This window comes from Lolium perenne, chromosome 3, assembly GCF_019359855.2.
Source record: "Lolium perenne isolate Kyuss_39 chromosome 3, Kyuss_2.0, whole genome shotgun sequence".
In the NCBI taxonomy this organism is placed as follows: Eukaryota; Viridiplantae; Streptophyta; class Magnoliopsida; order Poales; family Poaceae; genus Lolium; species Lolium perenne.
The window spans coordinates 151,116,390-151,139,158 of record NC_067246.2 but is presented as its reverse complement, the minus strand read 5'-3'; the positions used below and the strand labels follow the sequence as shown (position 1 = coordinate 151,139,158).

Sequence of the window (22,769 nt, the reverse complement as noted above, 5' to 3'; positions counted from 1 at the left end):
CCTTGGTGGCTTGCTGTTGGGCATGCACACTAGCTGTGTGAGCAGCTAGTGTGTGTGTGTGTGTACCAGATGCTTGGTATCTAGCTTGGTACTTGGCTGTGAGATGATCAGCTCGGCAGAGCTGTTGGTCATATCCTCTCCAATTCTATTTTCTTTCTAACCTGCCAAGTGGCTATGCCACTTGGCATAACTTGCGATTTGCTATGTTGTATGCAGGGATCAAGATGATGATCAAAGTGAAGATCAAGTGGAGTTTAGCTTCGTAATTTTAGGATAGATCAACACATTGTACTTTTCTTTTCTTTTCTTTTTCTATTTTTCCAATTCTTGTAATGTGTTGTATTATTCCTTTATTTCAATTGTGAATAATGTAAAGACAATGTATATTGTGTGATAATCAATAAAGCTCAAGGTTTTCTCTAATGAGCTTTATTTATTATTTGTATTGTTCATATTGTGTATTATTATAATTCCTTTATTTAATTTCCTCTCAATTGAATGATGAGATATTTATTTAATGTTTGAATTTGAAATTCAAATTCAACTTTAGGTTTGAATTCAATCATGCAACTTAAAATTGAATTCAATCATGCAACTTAAGTTTGTGATGCAATATCCCTTCTCTCTTCTCCAAAACACTAGTTTAGTTAAATAAGAGCAAGTTTGTCGCACTCTCGAAACCCTAACCCCGTAAGGTGTCGAGAGAGAAACTTGTCCCCCTTCGATGCAGTTTTGTTTTAAAAGCGCAAAATTTCCCCAGAATTTACGATGCAATGCACATCCCTTTCTAAAATCTACCCCTCTATCGTCTCTAAACCTGGGACATTACAAGAGAGCTCCACGAAGGTGCTCCCCCTCTTCCACTAAGGCACCGGTCGAGGCGGTGATTCCTTCACAAGGTTGGGGCGAGCTCCACACACAAGGATGCTCCCAACACCCTATGGAGCTAGTACATCACCAAGCTAGCTTCCATAGCTGCACATCTCCAATGCTCCACCATAGGAACCCTTCTCCAATGCTCCACCAAAGGAACCCTTCCAATGATCCACCAAAGGAACCCTTCCAATGCTCCACCAAAGGAACCCTTCCAATGCTCCACCAAAGGAACTCTTCCAATGCTCCACCAAAGGAACCCTACCACCAAGATCCACTAAGGAGTACCACGAATTGGCGAACTTTTTCTCGGTAGAATGATAGTCTCCTCCACCACCCCTCAAAGTATGAACAAGATTGGTTGGGTGGATGAGGAGATCCCCTCAATTTTGAGCTCAGCAACAATGGAGGAGAGAGAGAAGAGCTGATTCGGGCTGGAGAAGAAGGGGCCCTTTTATAGGTCCCTCCAAATCCAACCGTTGTGCGCTGTTTTTGCCTAAGCGGTACTACCGCTTGTGGGAAGCGGTACTACCGCTTGTGGGAAGCGGTACTACCGCTCTGAGTTCGAATCCCCACAGAACTTGTCCACGTGGACACATAGCGGTACTACCGCTCGCGGTACCTCTTGAGGTACCGCAATAGGGTCCAGACCTTACTGGATCCAAAGCGGTACTGCCGTAACGCGTTACGGTACTTAAGCGGTACCGTGGGCGGTACTGTCGCTTGCAAGCGGTACTACCGCTCAAGGTACCGTAACCTGTTCTGTGGAACAATTTCGCGTGCAATCCTCAGAGCGGTATCTCGGGCGGTACCAGTAGGGGTAGCGGTACTACCGCTCCTGGTACCGGTAGTACCGCTATGGCTAAAACAGCTTTTTCCTCTTTTCCTCTCCTACCATGTTACCTCGCGACACACACACAAAACCAGAAAGCCTAAGAACTACGCTTCGGTCTTCTGATCATAATGTGTTTGGCGAGGGCACCGTGCATCTTGCAAACCTATCAACGACAAACTTTGTGCACAGTTAGAATTGTTCGAGTGTTGTTATCAAACACACAAAACACGGGATATGGATCTTGCTCTTACAATGGGCCATTTTTGAAAATCTTTAACCTAGGCCATATTAATTTGTGCCAATGGTTTGGAAACTCATCTAAACTCAAAAGAATCCCTTTTGCATCAAAGAAACCAAAATCAAATCAAAGAAAAATCAAAATCAAGTGACATGTGATAATGGTCACATGTGACAATTTTAACATCTTACCCACTTTGAGCCCCTTGATTAAGATATTCTTAAACCAAACTCTCCCAACTCTTTGAACCTCATCCAAGACCTCATCAAGATGAACACTTTTGATGTTGACCACTTTGACTAGTTCCTTTTCTATTGATTATTATAAGGATGCAAAGTGGCAATGTTGAATCAGATTCTAGATTACCCCCAACTTCTAAAATTTCACAAAACCTTTCCAAAATTCAAACCAATGCCACCAATAGTTTCCAAACATTATTTAGATCACTCCTATGTAGAATTTTGGCCAAATTCAAAAAAAAGTGAGACCTTGGCTTATGATCAATTTGTTTACATAGAGGTACAACCACTATTTCAACCACTTTGTACCACCTCACCCTTCTCTCTCTTGTGCTCATCTATAGTACCTTGTACCCCTAACCACTCTCAATGACCTCACCTAGTCTTGCCATGGTCACCATGACACAAGTCATGCCAAGTACATGGCCTATGTCACATACATGTTGGCATTAATCAATTGTGCATGCCCTAACCCTCTCCAACCTTGCCAACCATGTCTAGTACCCTGGCCTCGCCTCACTCAAACATGCCCTACCCTCAGAGACCCAGAGGAGTGCACAAAAGATCACAGAACATGCCATGCCGGCCACCTTGATCACCACCATGCCCAAACCTGCTCCTCTCCTCCTCCTCTCTCTCTCTAACCTTGTCAACCATGCTTGCCTCACTCCCCTGACACCACTGGCGCGAGCCCTGGCCAAGGAGAAGCCGACAACACTCGTACACGCACGCGCCCACGATGCCAGGACGCGCCAGAGCGCGCACGGTGACGCTCTGGACGCGCCAGTGCACATACTCACCTCATCGCTGTCGTCCTCCTCTCACCCTCTCCTCTCGCCAGTAGCCTTGCCATGACCTCAGCAAGCGCATAGACATCCCCATTGGCCGGCGATAGACCTGTAGCCGCCGTCATCACCGAAGCTCTCCGCCGCGGTACTGCACGGTCGCACGACGATGACGACCGCCACCGTCCACCATTTCCGATGCCGTCACGCCCGTCATACTCACCGTGATGCCAGGAACCTCGCTGCGTCAGCGCCCACGCCCCTCCGCTGCTGTAGCACCGTCGGCGACGATGACCTACCCGCACCCCCACGGCACCCTCTCGCAGCTATAAAAGGAGACCCTCCCCTGCCTTTCTCCTCACACCATCAGCTTCCCCTCTCCTCTCTGACCCTCCTCGACCACCTTCCCTCTCCTATTGTCCACCATAGCTCGCCAATCGCTTGCCGGAGTCCGCGAAGCCACCGCAGACGACACCGTCGATTGAAGCCACCTCCGGCGACGCCACCTGTACCAGGAGACTCGCCACCCTCGACAACATCGCTGCGCACCCTCGCCGACGACCGCCGACCGCCGGTGAGCTCGCCAAACCTCTACCCTTGCCGCGCCAGTAGCCTCCTCTCGCCGGAGACGACGACGCCTCTCGCCCGTTCGATTCAGTTCTAATCCAACGATTCACATTAAAACTTACCGCTTCGGGTTTTAAGACTCGCTGACAGCTGGGACCCACCCTGTCAGTTAGCCCACTGAGCACCATCGCGTAGCTGGGCCGGCCCAATTATTTTACCCTCTCCTGGCCCAAGTTCTTTCCCGCCTAGGCCCAAAATTTTGAATTCAGTTTATTTCATTTCAGTCAAATTGCATACTGGTGTCAAATTCAAATTTGAATAACTTCAAATATACTAAGCCAAATTTGATGAATTTTATATCTTTGGAAAGCTTGTGAAAATAGCTAACTAACTACACTGGTCTCATACCTAGTTTCGTTATAGAATAAAGGTAGAAAAAATAACAAGGCAGAGCCTTTCCCAGATTCAAACAATTATTAAAAATCAACCATAAGTGATTTTGAGTTGATTCCAACTCTCATAAATCACATTTTATATTGTATATTTGATTATGTAAAAACATGACATGGTTGCTTCTTATAATCATGAGCTAGATTCAAATAATGGCTATGTAGTCATTTCTAGCTCATTTAAATCATTTAAATTTTTGAATTTCAAATCAATGAGATGTAGCATCTCTTTTAAATCATATTTCCAAGTAATGTGAAGTAAAGTGACCTTAGTTGCATGGTCTCATCATTGCTTACTCGATGATATTAAATCAAAGTAGGATTTAAATTGCATGAGGTATAGTACCTCATTTAAATCATTTTTCTCAAATGATAAGTGTGAAGTGTTGACCTTGGTCAACATGTATTCATACCTCATTATTTGAGTAAATTAAATCTTAACAAGATTCAATGGGAGGAAATTATTTCTCCAAAGAACTAAATAGAAACCCTAATAGAATTTTCAATGAGAGGAAAGTATTTTTTCCAAACACTAAAAAAAGAAACCCTAGTATGATGTTGAGTGATGATTGGGATGATGCTAGATCATCTTGTGTGAGCCCTTAAGGCTAATTAGTCTACTTAAGTATTGTTTGGTGATTGTATACTTCGTATCTATTTATAGACGCTAGTACCGAGGAATACCAGGAGGAGGAGGTCTTCTATCAAGAAGAAGAAGAAGAGAACTTTGATCACTACCCCAATCAAGGCAAGCTATACTCTTGCAAGATACCTTGGTGCAAGCTCAACTTGAGCAAGGTACTAATACCCTATTACTTTGTGTTTTACTTTACAAGTCCCAGTTTTTATCTCTCAAAGCTTTTACTTGAATTTCCAAGTCTTACTCATATAGTTAACTTGGGTCTAGATATGGAGTAGTACAAGAGCATCACACTTAGCCTAGAGAGCTACAAGTTAATTAGTACCCCTCATGACTAGTTGCTAGTGCTAAAACTAAAATTGACTACTCTAGATGGGAACTTGTGAAATTCATGACTTTGAAAACCTTGGAATGATGAGTCATTCTATTGAAAGATTTTGAAGGTGAAGGTGACTTGAATGACTTGGTGATTTTTGATAAAAACTGATGATTGGGTTCGAATGCGATACCATTACTACTTTTGAGTACCCCCACAATACCTGATTATGGGTAAGGCTTAGCTGAAAACTTATGTATTTTAGTATGGGTTCCCTCTGAACAAGCGTCATCGAGGTTATGCCGAGGCTGCCTCCGTTGAAAGTGAAATGACGTTAAATGAGGTGAATGTCCTACCCAAGCCCTGTGCAGTTCCCAGGTTGGCGGTTTGCTATCACTGGGAGGCCAAGCTCATGGGGAGAGGTGCCTATACTAGGGTATGTAAGTGAAAGGTTAATGGTTGATGATCCGCATACTGAGTATGATGATTCAGGGCTATCCCTGACGGATGTAATCAAATGTTGTGGCACAAGTGTGCAACCTCTGCAGAGTGTAAACCTATTCAAATAGCCGCGTCCTCGGTTATGGATAGTTGGAAAGGCCATACTGTTCCGTCATCAGAACTTTTCCAAAAGGTGACTTGTGAATTGAATTTGAAAGGTGACTTTGATTTGAATCACAACAGAGTTGTGGGAATGACACTAATGTTCCCACTTGAGTTAAGTTGGGCAAATGAAGGGTCTTTGTTTACTAAATGCTTATGAAATAAAACTGGCTTTATGCAAATAAACTTAGAGCTTAGAACCCTCTCACTAAAACTGTTAGTACTTACACTAGTATTAGTTTGCGAGTACTTGAAAGTACTCACGGCTGTGTCCCTGGCTATTCAAATGGCCAGACTGTGAAGATGAGCCCCAGTACCAGGATGATGGACAGCAGGACGTCTACAATAACTAGGACTACTCCTGACGTCAACAGTTGCCTGTGGAGCAGATGGACCTCTACTACGTACTTCCGCTATTGTGTTCTGTATTTGATCCTTAGATCAATTGTTGTAATGAGACTGGATCATGTGATCCTTTTGTTGTAAGACAATTATGAGTTGTAATGAATGATGTTCTGTGATATCAATCTATTATGTCTCGCAAAAACAATATTCCTGGGATTGCGATGTATGGCATAATAGGCATATGGACTTAAAAATCTGGGTGTTGACAGCCGGCATGATTCTGGGTAGGCCGGCACGGTCTTTGAATCAAGGACTCGTTCACTGGACTGCGATGGAAGAAAAGTGGCATCTGCTGCAAAGTACTCTGCACCTGTGGAGCCTGACGATAGTGGTGATGGCGATTATCATTATTCTCCCGGTGAGTCCAATCGTGGTCCGGCCATGGAGAAGAGCGCAGGGCGCAGGAGACGCGGCCACAAGGGAGGCGGCTGGGACTGGCGTGGTTCTGCGCCGGAGAGGCAGGTCGGCGTTGTTGTCTCGTCAAGGACTCGGTCATGGAACGGCGGCCGGGGAAAGGGGGCCCGTCTACAAAGTATATTGCGGCGTATAAGTGACCAAACATTCTAATCATCGACACTAAAATGGAAGAAAGAGCCAAGTGGTATCTCAACTAGATAGCATATGCCTCATACATTGTTGGTCAACACAAATATTAACATCCAGGAATGGCGTAAGTGAGGCCAAGTCCGATGCACAAGAGATTGATATTTGTGCTATCTTACCAGGCTCACTTACGCCACCCCCAAGTGTACGGTGACCAAACATTTTAATCATCGGCGCTATCTCGAAGAAAGACCAAAATAAATGAATAAGACCAACTCAAATACGAGCCAAGTAGTATCAAATGAAATGACAAGGGCCTCATACTTTGTTGGTCAAAACAAATATTAACATTCAGGGATGGGGTCAGTGAGGCCAGGTAGGATGCACAAGTGATTGATATTTGTGCCATCGCACCAGGCTCACTGGCCCCACCCCATAGTGTACAAGTGACCAAACAATTTAATCATCGGCACTAAAATGGAAGAAAGGCCAATGCAATTAAGAAGTAGCTAGTATGAACTAAATGAAATGCCTCATATTTTGTTGGCCGAAACAAATATTAACATTCAGAGATGGGGTCAGCGAGGCCAGGCAGGATGCACGAGAGATTGATATTTGTGCCATCGCACCAGGCTCACTGGCCCCACCCCAGAGTGTACAAGTGACCAAACAATTTAATCATCGGCAAGTACAAATAAAATTAAAGACCAAATCATTTATAAAGAGAACCATTTAGCATGGAGCAGATGCTCCATAGGGATTATTCATCACTTGGTATAGACCAAGTGATGCTGGCAAAGGAGAGGCCAAGCAAGAACCAGTAAATCCAGTAAGTGATAGATATTCCTAAACAAGCAAGAACACATAGCATATCCCAGCTAACCATATGAGACAAATCTTGGTAGCCAACTGAATCACCTAGCACCACCTAGCCTTTTAAAACCATCAGAAATAGTCCATTTTCTTCAAAGGATACCACAGTGACATTCATTTCATGATCCCCTACTGTGGATATCTCTATTTTCATCAAAGCCAACAAGAAATAGAAATTTATCATTACTCAGTTGAGTTCAAAACAAAGCTGGGGTACCATAAGGGATTACTCATCACTTTGGTAGTAACCAACCAAGTGATGCTGGCAAGAGAGAGGCCAAGCCTAAGCTAGTAAATCCAGTAGAGATGGATATGCATAAGTAAGCAAGAACACATAGCCTATCCAAGTTAACCAGATAAAACCAACCTTCAATGCCAACTTAATAACCTAGCATCACCTAGTCTTTTAAACCATCAGAAATTTCCAATTTTCTTCAAAGGATACCACAGTGGAATTCATTTACATGATTCCCTACTGTGAATATCTCTATTTTCACCAAAATGAACCAATTATCCAACTATGAGATGCAACGAGTGGCAGTAGCAGAGCTAATGAGGTCACAACACAGCACAAGCAATCACACCAGTGAACCACTGCTGAGGTTACATCAACCATAAATTTATCCAAGCCAACAAGAAATAGAAATTTATCATTACTCGGTTGAGTTCAAAATAAAGCTAGGGTACCCAACACTAGTTGGCTTCCATCCAAGCTTCAATAACACATCAAAGGAATCATTACTGCATAAGCAGTTCATCCAATTATCTGACATCAATAAAGAAAACATTTTCAGATAATTGAATTAGGCAACAACAATCATACCAGGATGCTATGGAAGCATTAGGCACATCACCAAAACCCTCCCCAGCATGCTTTAACAAGCATGAGGGTCACCAATACATGGTGAGAAGCTACAGAGACATAGCAGTAGCATAGGACATTAAGTAAAAGGCATGAGCAATGAGCCACTAAGTAAATCACTAGCACATGATGATCATTTGACCATTTAGAGCATGCACACACAAGCAATAGCAACAGTATAGTTCACCAGGAATGGTGAGAAGCTGCAAGAGCATGCATCTAGCTGCAGCAACAATGACAGCAAGCTAGGATAGATAGATAGATTGCATCCAGTAGAACATCAACAACAACAGCATCCAGTTCAGAGCAACAACAACATCAGCACAACCAGAGCATGCATGTAGCTGCAGCAACAATGACAGCAAGCTAGGATAGATAGATAGAATGCATCCAGTAGCACATCAACAGGAACAGTAGCCAGTAGCACAGCAACAACAACATCAGCACAACCAGAGCAGCACACGAGCATTTCGTCGAGCACTTTGTGCTTGTGCGGGAGAGGAAGATGGAGGGGAGGGGAGAGAGTTCACCGACGACAGGGGTGGAGGAGGAGGAGGACGCGGCGGCTACTCCTCCTTGACGCGACGCCGGCCCCTCCTCCACCTTGATGCGGCGGCCCCTCCTCGCCGTAGCGGCAGCTTGGGCTGCAGGTGGCGGGGATGGGAGGAGCGTGGCGGCATGCAGCCCTCGCTGAGGAAGGCGGCGGCGACGACGATGGCGACGGCGACGCCAACGCTCACCATGGCGGCGCGCTCGGAGAGGGGAGAGGGGTACAGGCGCGCGCGCGGTAGGGAGAGGGGAGGGGGTACGGCATGATATAAGTTCTACTATTTCTGTGGCGCACCAGAACAAGTGCGCCACTGAAAAAATTATTTCTGTGGCGCACCAGCCCCAGTGCGCCACAGAAATAGTTAAATCTGTGGCGCAACCCGCCTATGCGCCACAGAAATAGTATTTCTGTGGCGCAACCCGTCCTATGCGCCACAGAAATAGTGGAACGTATGATTGGGGGTGGCAGGGTGTGGGCTCCACCTTGTTTCTGTGGCGCATATATTGTGGCTGCGCCACAAAAATAAGCTATTTTTGTGGCGCACCGTGCTAGGTGCGCCACAAAACCACTTTCTGTGGCGCATATTTGGCTAGTGCGCCACAAAAATAAGATCTCACCTATAAGGCTTTTTCTACTAGTGTACGCGCCAACTTTGTAAAAATATTTTTCCGTACTCTGCATGCACTTTTTCAGAACCCAATATTGCATTGAGATGCCCTGGATCGGTAGTTTTGGTAGTTTTGGGGTTTGCGATTTGACCTATATGCTAGAAATGCTCTATGGCCAGCAGACAAAAGGGCATGCAAGACAAACAGAACAGGCTGCAAAGCAAGAAAGACTGCAGTTGAAGAAAAAAAATTAGGGGCAACTGGAAGAGAAGGCATGTCAGCTAAAGAAGAAACCAGAGGAAATCGCACCAACTGGCAAAGAAGAAGGATAGAGCCAGTCAACAAGCCTGTGAAGGAAATTTGTCACCTCCCGACCCACAACTTTCAACCAATGGGAAGAGCGCACACTCGAACATATGCACCAGTGTGTCCCTCATCGATAGGTTGACGAGAAGCAAATCGTTATACAGGCAGGAAACTCACGGTTTTTATGATAGTAGAGTATATGCTATAGCATGTACTCCGCCTCTAGGGTTGGTAGTACCGATTTTGTCGTTGCCTATGTGCAAAGTGGACCTTTGGCCATATGATTAGGACATCTATTGATATAACTGTTATACCTACAACGATACAAATACTAGGACCTATCACTTGTGCTCGTGCCACTATCAGGTACTTTCGTTTCTTGGAACTATTTCTCACATACATGAGATTATGATGCTGTCTAAATCAGATATGTTTGTTTCTATTAGGAGTGATGGATCTAGTATGGACGCGAGGGACAAGTATTGGAGCATGATTGTGCATGGAGATAGAAGCAAGCATGTGAGGATTGAAGAGGATGTCACAAGTGAAGATTTTGGAACTTTGAAGCCCCATAATGATGATTGAGGACTTGGACGAAATATTCAAGATTATACGTCATAATTTGGTCCATAGCTTAATATGTTGCTACCCCACCTTTAGTTTTGGGCCAGCCCATGTTATTTTCGCAGCAACTAAAACAACTAGTTTTTAGGGTCCGTATCTAAGGAGGAAAACCCATCTAGGATGGATTTCAACCCCCATACCTTGGTTGGTCGAAAACCCTTCCTTTTGTTCTTATATACCGCCTCGTAGTTAGAACTAGGATTTTGATTAGATTGGCTGCAACTTCGTGTACTTCTTGAGGCTAACGCCCAGAACAGGACCGACTATTCGGAATTTCACTTTTTTTTGATAAATCATTCATCTTCATCCGGAATATCTTGATTGCATTAATAGTTCTTATTTGTTCTCGATTTCATGTAGGAATTAAGACCCTCTCTGGTCAGGCTGATCGTGCACCTGCAAGATCAGTAACGTCTGAAGATTGTCCTAGTGATTGCATTGGCGCACGAGGTCTGCAGGTGTACTTGGATCGTCATGCACGAACTACACCAACAAATCTATTTATCTTCGTCTCATCGAAAGATCGGACACCTTTGCCCTATCACCATGTAATCTTATCCGCCACTACCCCCAACTTACCTATTCGATTTGAAATTAGACAAAGATTTAAACCACTTGCTATTTGTCTTTATTCCCCATGGGGAACCCAATCCAATACCTCTCTTGATTTGGTCTTGAGCTGTACAAGGTTCTCATCCGCGTGATCATGTTTGAGTTGGCAAGATCCTCGCCAATGTGTTCTTCCCTCTCCGGTTGGGAACTGAGGGAGCATGTTGCCCAATCTCTCCCTTTGCGAAGGGATTCGATTGGACTGTTGGCCACCAGCGAGTGCTTTAGCTGTGTATTGTTTAGTGTTTGCGTGTGTTCGTCTTCATTCTTCGCGTATGTGAGTCATTCCTTGTGTTCATGTCCTCTTCTTCCCCACTTCCGCGTGGTTTACCCCAAAAATCTGTGAAAATCGGGCCAAAACCCTAGAGGTTCCCCCTCCTCATTCTCGTAATCAGGTAGAACATGTTAAAGCGTGGAAGCCACAAGGGAGTTCCCCATAGTTGTTGCAGTAACTTGCATGCCCTTTTTTCTGAAATATATTTCCACACTATGTGCCAAACCACGTACATGTGACATCTTTTCAAAATATGCCAGGTTGCCAGCATAACATATTTTCCTAAAACAGTTGCTGCGAAAGTGAACATATTTGACTAGCTGATGTGCATCTGGTTCCAACTTTAGGCTATCCATTTTCACATTGAATTTAGGGTACGGAGATGAAAGAGACCTTTGATTTTGAACAAAAATTGAAAAAATCAGTAGCATATTGTGTGAATTAATCACTATCAATGAGTAAGTAACATATATCAGTCAAACGTACTATAAGAAAATGCTCAATGTATGTTCTCTACGCATTATGTACTTTGCTATAATGGATATCTTCTTTCTGAATGCTTAACTAATGTTAGAGTTGTACACTGGGATTTGCAGAAAGCTTGCCCTAACTTCCTCCGCAGAAAGTGCTAGCTGTTCTTCCGTTTCTGCTTATGCCAAACTGCCAATGTGCAGTCATCTATCACAGGAATATATTTGCACCTAGTCTATGGTTCGAAAGTTGGGACCTGAGCAGAAAAACCCCAAGTGGCCTGGTACACAGCACGCTGCGATATACTCCTGTAAGGATCTTCCTCCCTCTTCCTTTTTAAGTATGCCAATGCATTATCGACTTCTGATTTGATATGTAAATACACTTCGTTTGCGCTCTTCCTATCTCTCAGAACATTGTTCATCCCTTTCATTTTGATTGGTTTGCCAAACAAGTAGTAGAACCGTCCAGGTACTTTGGGAACAATAGCAGGTAGGTACATATCTTGATTCCCTTCTTCTCCTTTGACACTATCTCTGAAATTAAAAATGTGCACAGCGGAATGAAGAAGAGTTTGAGTAACACATCTTTTATTTGTTTGGAAAGTAGTATCTCACCTCACTCTTTGGCTGTCTTTGTTGATTGACTCAATCCACTCCCGAAGGTACGGAATGTTCTTTTGATCATTGTAATCCAGAACCAACTGCGGAAAGAATGCAAAGATACACCTGGTTTAGTTTTTCCCAAAACACAGTACATAACCTTGCCTTGGTCACAAACATATATTAGCACCACACTTGCCCTGCAGAGAGCTAGAAATTGTGCATTATCATAAACTTCAGTCATTTACTGCGCCATGCTTTCCTGTTCTTTTCTTGAATAAAACATGCTTTAAAGGTCAACTGGTAAAGATGTTAAATGATATGACATCTGAATGTTGATATTTTATATAACAGTGTTGATTGTACAAAAAAAGGACTAGGAAAGCTACCTCTAATGCATCATCTTCTCCGACAAACCCAAATGGAACGACGGTAACACCAAACCTTGCTGCCATCCTTACAAATTCTGGTTGATCCGGCCAAAACAGCTTATATTCTTCACCCTGCCAAATTCAGCTCAGTAATTACCGAAGGAGAAAAGATCTACTAGTAGGCTAAGACTCGGATAACATTCTTTCGTTTTTTGTTTCAGTTATGGAGCGCTTAGGTACTAACCTTGATCATACTATTTTTATATTAGTGGGGACACTCCTATTAATAAAAACTGACATGTTAATTTACTTGTATAGCAAAGAAAATAGTTCTGCGTGGTAATAAAACACTAAGAGCCTGCTTGAAGAGGGGCATCCTTTGGTAAAATTTTGGAATTAGGTTCAAATTTCACTTCAATACCAGAACTTTACCAAAAAAAATGTTATTTTTCCAAACTGCCCCTAATGATTCTTTTTAGCCTTAGCAGAGATGTGGTGACATTAAGCACACCTTTCTATGTAGAGCTTCCCGAACACCACCTGGATAGAGGAGAACATACTGATTTCTCTCGAACAGCCTGTACATATTGATTGGAGTGACCGGCAATCCGCCGTACATAGAAACTGTATCAAACCGAGACAACTCCTGACGCGAGGTCTCATTACTTGCTCCAAACAACACTGGATGACCAAGGCCACGGACAACGGTGTTCTTCTCCTTCAAAAATTCTTCATACAATGGGCTTAACTCGATCCCCATCAGTGCATGATAACCCACAAACAAGACAGGACCTTGGTCAGGAACACCAGCGAGGCCACGGACAATTTTGCCGTTTGTCAGTGTAGACATCATGACTGGGCTCAGTGCAAGGTGAAACAATCTGCAAAAATAAAATTTCCACTTACTAGATCTGTTCCAAGGAAAATAGGAAGTACTCTCAGAAGCTGAATACACACTTGTTATCTTCATCAAATGTTTTCTTGAACTCATTTAGTGTAGGGGGGAGGTAGTCAGTCACAAAGTCCCGTTGTCTGCCACGACGGTACATGTTTGCACCTTTTATGACAGATAATAGATTGATACCATCCTCCTGTGGAAGAAAAATGTGAATTTCAGAATTGACTCCAAAAAATTCCAGTGCTCGGCTTAGGAACATTTCGATGAATTACAAGTGTACCAAGAGTAGGGTATGGCCATTGTCCTTGAAGTATCGAACTCTGCAGTTCTTCAGTGTCTTGAAGAGTCGATCTGCCTCTTCTCCACTCGGAAGAAGATTGTCTTTTCCACTAAATATATTAATATTTTGAGCATCAGATCAAAACATTTGAGATAAATGATTCCATCAAAGCTGGAGAACGGCACAATTTAGGCACCACTGTTATAGCAAGTACCTGGCAAGAAGTAGAACTTCGGCCTGTACAGCATGAAGACGGGAGTTGGCATAGGCTGCTCCTGACTTAAGAATCTTAAGCTTCCACAAAAGTGCATCCCTTGGAATGATATCTGCCAATTCCTGATAAATGAAAGGATTGGAATCTTAAATTATAGTAATACAAAAGGATTTCTAACTGATTAAGTAGCTCCATAAGAGGTTGTAACTGATTGTCCCGAGGATGAAAAGCACAAAGTGGATCTCTGAAAATAGTGGGATGAAAGAAATAGATACCCCTTCGTGATCAATATATTCGGACACGGATTGCTACTAACCAACGCACACCTATATCCTATCCTACTCAGCTAGTACAGCTCAAGCACGAAGTCTGACCAACTACATCATGGAACTTGGTTAATTAAACTCAAATACCAATCTAACCGGACTTTTCTACAAGTGTAACAAATGCAACTATAATCTATAAGATTTTCTAGAAGTGTAAAAACAAAAACAAAATAAAAACATTTCCCATAGTAGAGATCTCCGAGCGTCCTCATAATAAAAAGACATACGAAAAGAAATTCTTAATTCATATTGGCAGATAGAGTTAGGGCCGATCAACTAATGTTAAGGAAGTTTATAACCATATGTTTCTTGCACTTTTAGTCCTTATGTTTAAATAGGAGTTCACTTACTTAAAAAATGTGTGGTATTGATAGATAGACAGAGGAGGTATGGATAACATACTGAAAGCAAAGGAAGCAAAGAAGTGAGATTTTCTGCCAGCTTTTGAAGAGTTTCTGGAGGAGAAAGGTTGTTCTCAATGCTAACCATAGCCATCTTCAGAGGGTCAGCTGCTCATAAACATCCTTAGCTCATCAGAAGAAGTGGAACAAGCATTAAATTTAATAGCACATACAGTGAGGTAGAATATGCATTTATTATGAAACAATAACTAAATAATAAAGATAATTTCTTCCAACTAACATACAGTGAGTACTATGGGAAATATTTTAAACATCTAATTTGCTGTACTAATTTTTTCCTTTTATCCCCCTGTTTCTTAACGTCATTTCCCATAGTATGAACATTCATTAAATGTTTTTATACTACTGGAAGATCACGAAATTAAGGAGACAAATATATGACAGGCATGTCAGATCAGACACTTGAAAAAATGCAGAGAACAACTAGTATCATTAACAAGCTAAGAAAGTATACCCATTACAAAGCTGAGAAGATATGGAACTGTAACATGAAGGTCGCTTGGCATTGCTTCCAGAAGAGGCAATATTGGCTGCAATGGAGTCTTTGCAAATGACGTTGCTACAATGAGAAGAGGACAGCAGGTTATTTTACAATATAAAAAGTCTTATGAAAGCAATACTTCCTCATTAAATTCTGAACTATAAGGTTTTCGCTTGCCTGGGTTTACCAGTAGGAGGACCAAATCAGTTTGTGGATTACGAGCTGCCACTGCAAGCGCCAGACATCCGCCAAACGAATCTCCAACAAGATATATCGGTCTGTTTGGTGACAAATCTTGCTCATGTTGGATAGATTGTTCGACAATTTGTAGTAGCCCTGTAATCATTTACATTCTTTCGTGTTAGATTAATCGAAGCTTTCATGATACTTATCTCTGTTTTTCTTTCATAATTAAATACAGTACATTTACAGTCACAGTTTTATAAATTCTTGGAATTAGACTTGGATGATAGTATAATCTGAATACAGAATCATAGGGAAGCTAACGAATACTGGCAAGCCGTACCTTCAAATGGAGTACGATCATTTACTGGTATATGCAAGCAACGAACCTCAAAGGCCCTGTATATTATTATCACGCAGGATTAGACTCTGCACTGCCGATCTGATGAGATTCAGCAAGCTACCTGATCAGTGCAAGAGAAAACAAGACACAGAAGCAGGCAGTTTACTTCCTGTCACATGGGCAGTCCAGTTTTAGAGCAAAAAGGAAAACATAACATCAACGGGGACGGGGGTGGAGATTTGGTGCACATGGGCTGCTGGGATCCCTTTTTTTTAAGAAAAAAATTGTATTTCTGCCTTTCGAAAAAAATGAAAAATAAACAGGATGTAGCCAATGATGTACTCCCTCCGGCCGGATTAAATCGACGCGGAGGGAGGCATTCGCATGCATATCATTAGAAGGTCCGTGCGTCAATTAATAACGTCCAGAGGTAGTATACCACAACAAACGTGCAAACTGTCAATTGGAATAATGTGTATTTTGAGATACACAAAAATGAAAAAGAAAGTGGATTTGAGTATCACATTTTCAAATATCCAAAAAAATATCAGATTTTGTCATTTTTGTGTAGCCCATAATATAAAGAATTCAACATTGCAATTTTGCATGCTTGACAAAGCCCGGATTTTTTTTCTGTAAAATTTATAAATATGATTTTCGAATTTTCATAATATAGATGATCGCTGGAGTTCATGTGCCAGAAAGACTTTTCATATTATTATTTTTTTAGCTGCGTATGCAAATATTTTAGAAGAAGAGGCGTACATCATCCCAGACTAGTAGTCTTATTTTTTTTTCCATAATTAACTTATTAGATCATGATTCGTGACTAATGAGGACAAGTAGCAATCGCTAAAACTAAAAGGCACTGAAAGCAGGCTTACCTGCAATTACTTTGATTATACTATTTCGCTGAAGGTGACAACACGTGCTAGTGCACAAGAAAACAAGATATACTCACTTGCCCAAAGACTTGTGGTGCAAAATGAGTCCCATCCCAACGCCGTCGGTTCCTGCAGTGCAGTCGATTCGAGGTACAGTCTTAGAAGAGAAGCAAGTCTAGAGCGAGTTCTCCACTTGGGCATTTCATGGAAGCGATATCACACTGAAGAGCTGGTTTCGATTCATCATGCAGCAATCAAGAGAGAAGGGAACAAAAACATCACGGAAGCTATCAGTCTCGAAAGATTTGAGGACCAACCTGGCAAGAAGAGCAGCAGGGGCGCATCCTCCACCGCCGGATGGCCTGACTCCACGGGGCAGAACCACCGAGGCGGGCCTCCGTCGTCCTTGGACAGGGCCTTGGCTGCCGCAAAGTAGTCCTTCACGGTCACGGCCCCGAACCCATCATCGTAGAGAGGCTCCAGTCCACTGTCCTCCTCGTCGGCGACCTCCTTCACCGCGTCCTCTTTCTTCTCAGTACTCCTGCTGCCCAGCCCCACTTCCCCGTTCACTGCGACGGAGCTGGCCCGGAGGCCGCCGCCGAGCCGGGAATGGCGTCGGACAAGGCGGGTGCTCCGCTTCACGCCGTAGACGGTGGGGAAGGAACGGAGGGCGGGAATGGACATTGCGGGAGCTGAAGTTTTTTTTTTTTTTTTTTTTGAACGGGCGGGAGCTGAAGTGGAATGCGCGTGTGATTGGGGCGAGACTGAGCAGGAGCGAAGAAAAGAAGAGTGTGGAGGGGATGGGGGCGTCGAATGATTGGAGTGGCAGCGGGGCACGTATGAGAGTCTCACGAGAAAGGGACAAGCTCACTGCTGACCACAACAATTTGGGCTATACACGGATGAACCTACAACAGCCTACTCGTTGTTTGTTTTTCTCCTATGTTCTTTTCTACAAAAGGAATACGATTAATATGACATGTAGAGGCTCTCATTTCCCCCCCTCCCCTCTCTCGTCCAGCTACAGTAGGTTGAGGGTCGACCTCCGTTGGCCGGGCCGCTCCGAGGCCTCCTCCGCCGGATTAGCCGGCCGGAGATGGTCAAGGAAGGGCGCCGGAGTAGATAGGGCTAGTTTTAGATTTAGATCTAGCTTGTTTACCCCTGTGGAGTATGGCGTTATGCCCATGGGAGTCTGGCCATGGCGGAGTTGGAGAGGCTCCCGGTGGCTTGTGGTCGTCTGGCCGGCCGCGGCGCTCCGATGGTCGGAGCCGGAGGCGAGGCGGCGGCGCTACCACAACTCCCCCAATAAAGCTCTCGTGCTTTTCTCTCGATCCGGATAGATCCGTCTTGGATCTTGCTTTCCCCGGCCACCATGGTGGTGGAGAAGAGGAAGCAACCCTTGATGGAGTCGTCCTTTGCGGATCGACGGAGAGGCGGTGGCGGTGGTTCTCGCTTCATCCCGTTCTTCACGCCTAGAGGTACTTCGCCTCTGCTATCCATGGTCGGCATGGCGGCCTGAAATCATCAACCTCCGATTCGGAGGCCCTGCAGCCTTCCTTCCTGCTGGAGCTCGGCGCGTTGTCGCTACCAAGTGGTGCGTCCCCGGTGGCTCCAAGGCGTCCGGGAGCCGACGGATCTTCGCCGGAGGTGGGTATTCGGGCATCTGCGCGCGGTTCCTCTTCGGGGACGGTTGGCGGTCGCCGGCGACTTGTGTTGGTGCCGCGCTGGGTCTCGATTGCGTTTTTATCTTTAGTTCTAGGGTGTTTTCTGAAAGATGGCAGGCCTTATCTTCTAATTACTGGTTCTTTAGGGCGAGTGATGTAAAAGGGCTTGTCTGTAAATTTGTACCCACCACTGATGATAATTGAGGTTTCTCCGGGGTCTTCTTGACCCCTTCTTTGTGCAAAAAAAAAAAAATACGATTAATATTAGGAAGACTAGCAAGAGTGCCCGTGCGTTATCACGGTCAAAAATATTAGATATAGAAATGTAGATAAATAGGAAGGGTGAACTATTTTTTTAGTTTTGGATAAAACAAATCTAGAAAATGGGAACGTGAATGACAAGAACACACCGATTGCTCCCATCGTTCCCCCCTCAAATCTAACATATTTAATATTATTGAAGGGTGAAGAATTAATTTCATATATTTTTTATTTTACACTTATTTTTGATAGAAATGAGACCAACTACAATTCCTAAGTGGCTGACGGTTCGATGAAATTTTGGATCATCCCTTCGATGTTAGCCATTGCCCATAGATAAAGGTTGCCAATATTTTCTAGAAATGATAAAACTACCATGATAAAGTACTTTAGAAATAGTATACAAATTGGATGTGGAGCACATGAAAAAAGATAACCATTGCACGAAACCATGAAAATATTTCGAAATTAACAATATGCTTGTACAACTCAATGACACCACTGTTGAATGGCCTCAGATTCCACCAGAATATAGACAGGGAGACAAGGCACAACTCTGCAACAACATCGAAGCATGCGGTGTCTGCAATTGTGCATTCGCCTGATGGATAAGCTGCAACTTTTCCAGCGTTCATCTCTAGCTGGTAAAAACAATAAACGAATACAATAGTTCTACATGAGCAGATATGTAGATCAATACCGGTAAAACAATAGATTGCAGTGATAATCATCTATATGACGAAAAAAACGGCCCTCAACATACAAATTGCTTGTTTCATGGTTGGGTCATCTAATTCTTAGAGTTTCATCTTCTCATAATAGATGCACCTCTGATTGTTCAGAGTTGATATCGAAAGAACAGCTATCGCATGCAGATCTTTGGTATGCAATTTCAAACGCGAAAAACACAAGATTTAGGACCAGTTACTTAAAAGCTTTAATCAATTATTCCAGTAGTCACGAACTAATCATCAATAGTATTGAACTTGGGATGTTAATCTGACAGATCAGTTGCATCAATGTTAAATTTCCGGTGCCTGGCCCACACACACATAACATAGCTTGGTACCAAACGACTTCAGTAGCTGCTCCCAAAATTGTTTCCGTCCACTCATGTATAATAATCACAGAAGCTACCTTGAGTTGTCATATACAGTTACGACGATCCATCAATCCGTTGCCGGCAGAAATTTGATTTCGATTCCGCAGCGAGAGAAACCGGGCGAGTTCGTGCGATTGATTTGGTGGAAATTCACCGTCACTGTCTCACCGCCGAGGCCGTTCCGCCCGTGACCATCGCTGCTGGCCGCGCCTAGGCCCTGCCATCGGTCTAGTCCGTTACATAGGGCCTGCCCGCGCACCTCTGTTTGTTCCCGCGGTGGGTCTTGATCTGGCGTGGTGGATTTTATTTCCGACCAGTCACCGGGGCCATGTCGCAAACGTCGGCATGAAGTCCGTGACAACGTCGACCATGTCGATCACCTCTGAATTTGTTCTTGCAGACTGGATTTCTTCCCGGCAGAGTTCGGCGTCCATGCAACAATCCTGTGGTGATCACCACGACGGTTCTCTCTCGATCGTGGAGGCATAGAAACTCGCATCCTTTGGTTTTTGGGAACCTTGTAGCCTGCTCATATGTTTATATAGGTAATGAGATGACGACTCGATCTAGTCCTTGTACTATAGATATGAAGTATCCGAGCAGGACAGAGGGTCTAGGCTCAGGGTCGAGTCCTTGTACCATACGTACGGAGCATGTGGGCCTTGGAGAAGCACCGGCCAGTCGCTGCTAAACCACGGTGTGGACGCTCGGCTCGAAGGCGACGGTGTCTGGACATGACGGGCTCTGCTCCGGCTTCCCGTGATGGAGAGATGAAGAAACTTGTACGGCGATGAAGCGCCCGCCATTGAAGATCGCTTGTATCACAGCTTGTAACGAGGGATTTCTCCCATTATTTAAGGCGTAGAGTAGGTCTGGTCGTGATTGGACCGGTCTACCCGTCCGACACCGTTATGAACTCTGGAATTCAGTCCTTCACGTGGCGAAGCTGGAAAGCCTTTTCTCACGCGACCGACTATGTACGGGGCGGATGGACGGACGGACATGATTTGAACGGACATGATTTTATGACGTACCAAACCAAACGACGGAAACACTTCTCCCTTTATTATTAGGTATAGATATAGATACTACTTGCACCTAGCAACTATAACAACCGGGTCAGATCATGGTACAAAAATTGTTCGTATATAATGTTTTTTTCATAGTATGTAACATTGGCCTCCAATATTTTTTCTGCATGTATCATTTTTCTCTTCGTATGTAACATTTTCGAAAACGCAACATTGGTAAACAACTTTTTGTTGCAATCCGTCCAACATTTCTGACGTAATGTATCCAAAATTACACGATAGCATATGTAACATCGGTGCAAATCACTTTGTACCATATCCATGGAGACACCACCATGCCCAATAAGAGGTCGCAGCCAACAAATCCACCGGTGACGGAGGAGCAGCCACGGCCACGATAGCTAGTGAGAGGAGGAGCAGCGGCGGCACGTGGGGAAACAACTGCGATGGGCGGTAGGCGAATGATGCGCGCGGCGACGGTCGGGACAGGCGCTCGCAGTGGCGGCGGGGATGCGGGGGGCAAGTGTGCTAGCTCGCGGCAGGAGCGAGTGGCAGCAGGAGCGCGTAGGCTCACAGGGACGCGTCGCCCAGGGTGCCAGCGGGAGCTCGCGGCGGCGGGAGCGTGTGGCTACCGAGGCAGGAGTGTGCGGTGCCAGCGAACAAGAAGCGGAAGGAGCGCGCGGCGGCAGCGGAAGGCAAGCAGCGGGGCGACGACAGTCAGTACCTAGGGAGGTGCATGCACGCAGGACACACAGAAGGACTGGTGTGCGCGCCGAGGAAGAAGCCAGTTGTAGCTGCAGCCGGTAGATTAGAAGACTTTTCCAATATCAGTACATGCTGGAGTGTCTCCCGAAAGCGGACTCTAAGCTGCGGGAGTGGTGGACATCTTGCTCTTGCCGGCGGCACATAAGCGAGACATGTGGACTGCTATCATCCTTGTCTTTTGGTGCATCTGGAGGCTCCAGAACGATGTGGTCTTTAATGGTGCAATGGCTTCGCAGATCGCCATTAGGGAGAAAATTAGAGAGGAGTTTGATAGGTGATGGCTTGCCAAGCTTTTTCGTGACACATTTTTTTTTTGCTTTTCCAGAGCTGAGATGTGTCGTGGCAATATGGAAAGTAGGCGTGAGTGGGGAGCTTCCACCCCAGTTGGCAGCACTAACTTTGCCTTCTTTGGCACCCTTCTATGTGATCGATAACCTTTTCATGGTGTATCCTTGAAAAAAATACAGAACAGAGAAGCCCTGCATAGAGATCTATTGCTTATAACATCATACCAAACATCACCAAGCCAAAACCTCATCGCCAGCACGAGTCGAATCACCATTACTAGTCCTCAGATCTTGGCTTCTATACCATTCTCCGTGACTAACTTCACCATGGACCAAATACATGTCCACGGTGGCAATAGACTGGGAAGCTTCGCATCGCTCCCTCTGAAATAAAACAGTTAAAAAACATGGTTGTGCGTGTTCGAATCCCATCCAATCCGGCAATCTCCAGGCATGTCGTCCATTGGAGTTCGTCAGTGGAGCTTTTTGGAACTCGATACTCCAGTCAGATCAATGAAGACACGCATCAAGAGGATCTTCTTCATGGCGTGATGTAGCCCCGCTCACCGACGACACTACACCAAGACCAACAAGTCCCCCAAGTGGACCGATGACTCGGGCTCGAGTTAAAGCGCTATATGATAAGGTGAACTCGCTCCTCACCACCCTTGATCTCGGTACCCCTTTGGATGGAATGCTACCTCATGCCGATGTGCTTTGTGTCATTAGGTACAAGGTGCATCAAGACCCCGGAGAGGAGGACACACCATGGTCAAGGGAAGGAGAGGAGCAGCGGGACTTGGAGATGAGCATGAAGCTGGACCCGACGTCACTCGAAGCTCGCGAAGGAAAAGAAGAAGCTAGCCGGCCCAGGACCCGGTCGACCGGCCCCACGACCGGACCACCCGGTCTCAGGCCTGGTCAACCGGGCGCCAAACCGGATTTCCTCCGGTTTCGACCGGGCATCGTACCGGGGCCAAACGGA

At 44.7% G+C, this 22,769-nt stretch overlaps 1 protein-coding gene across 1 annotated transcript; it reads right to left on the bottom strand.

The window, feature by feature from the left end:
• Positions 1-11,611: 11,611 nt before the first annotated feature.
• Positions 11,612-17,426, bottom strand: LOC127327029 (phytyl ester synthase 1, chloroplastic). The gene is made up of 13 exons (XM_051353804.2): positions 16,992-17,426; positions 16,752-16,803; positions 15,791-15,846; positions 15,442-15,600; positions 15,238-15,342; positions 14,764-14,870; positions 14,036-14,157; positions 13,822-13,930; positions 13,601-13,734; positions 13,155-13,524; positions 12,662-12,775; positions 12,288-12,373; positions 11,612-12,206 (listed from the first exon to the last, which is right to left on the bottom strand). Exons 1-13 carry the CDS (start codon positions 17,356-17,358, stop codon positions 11,906-11,908), a joined length of 2,082 nt encoding a protein of 693 aa, XP_051209764.1. The 5' UTR covers positions 17,359-17,426; the 3' UTR covers positions 11,612-11,905.
• Between the last annotated feature and the right edge of the window lie 5,343 nt (positions 17,427-22,769).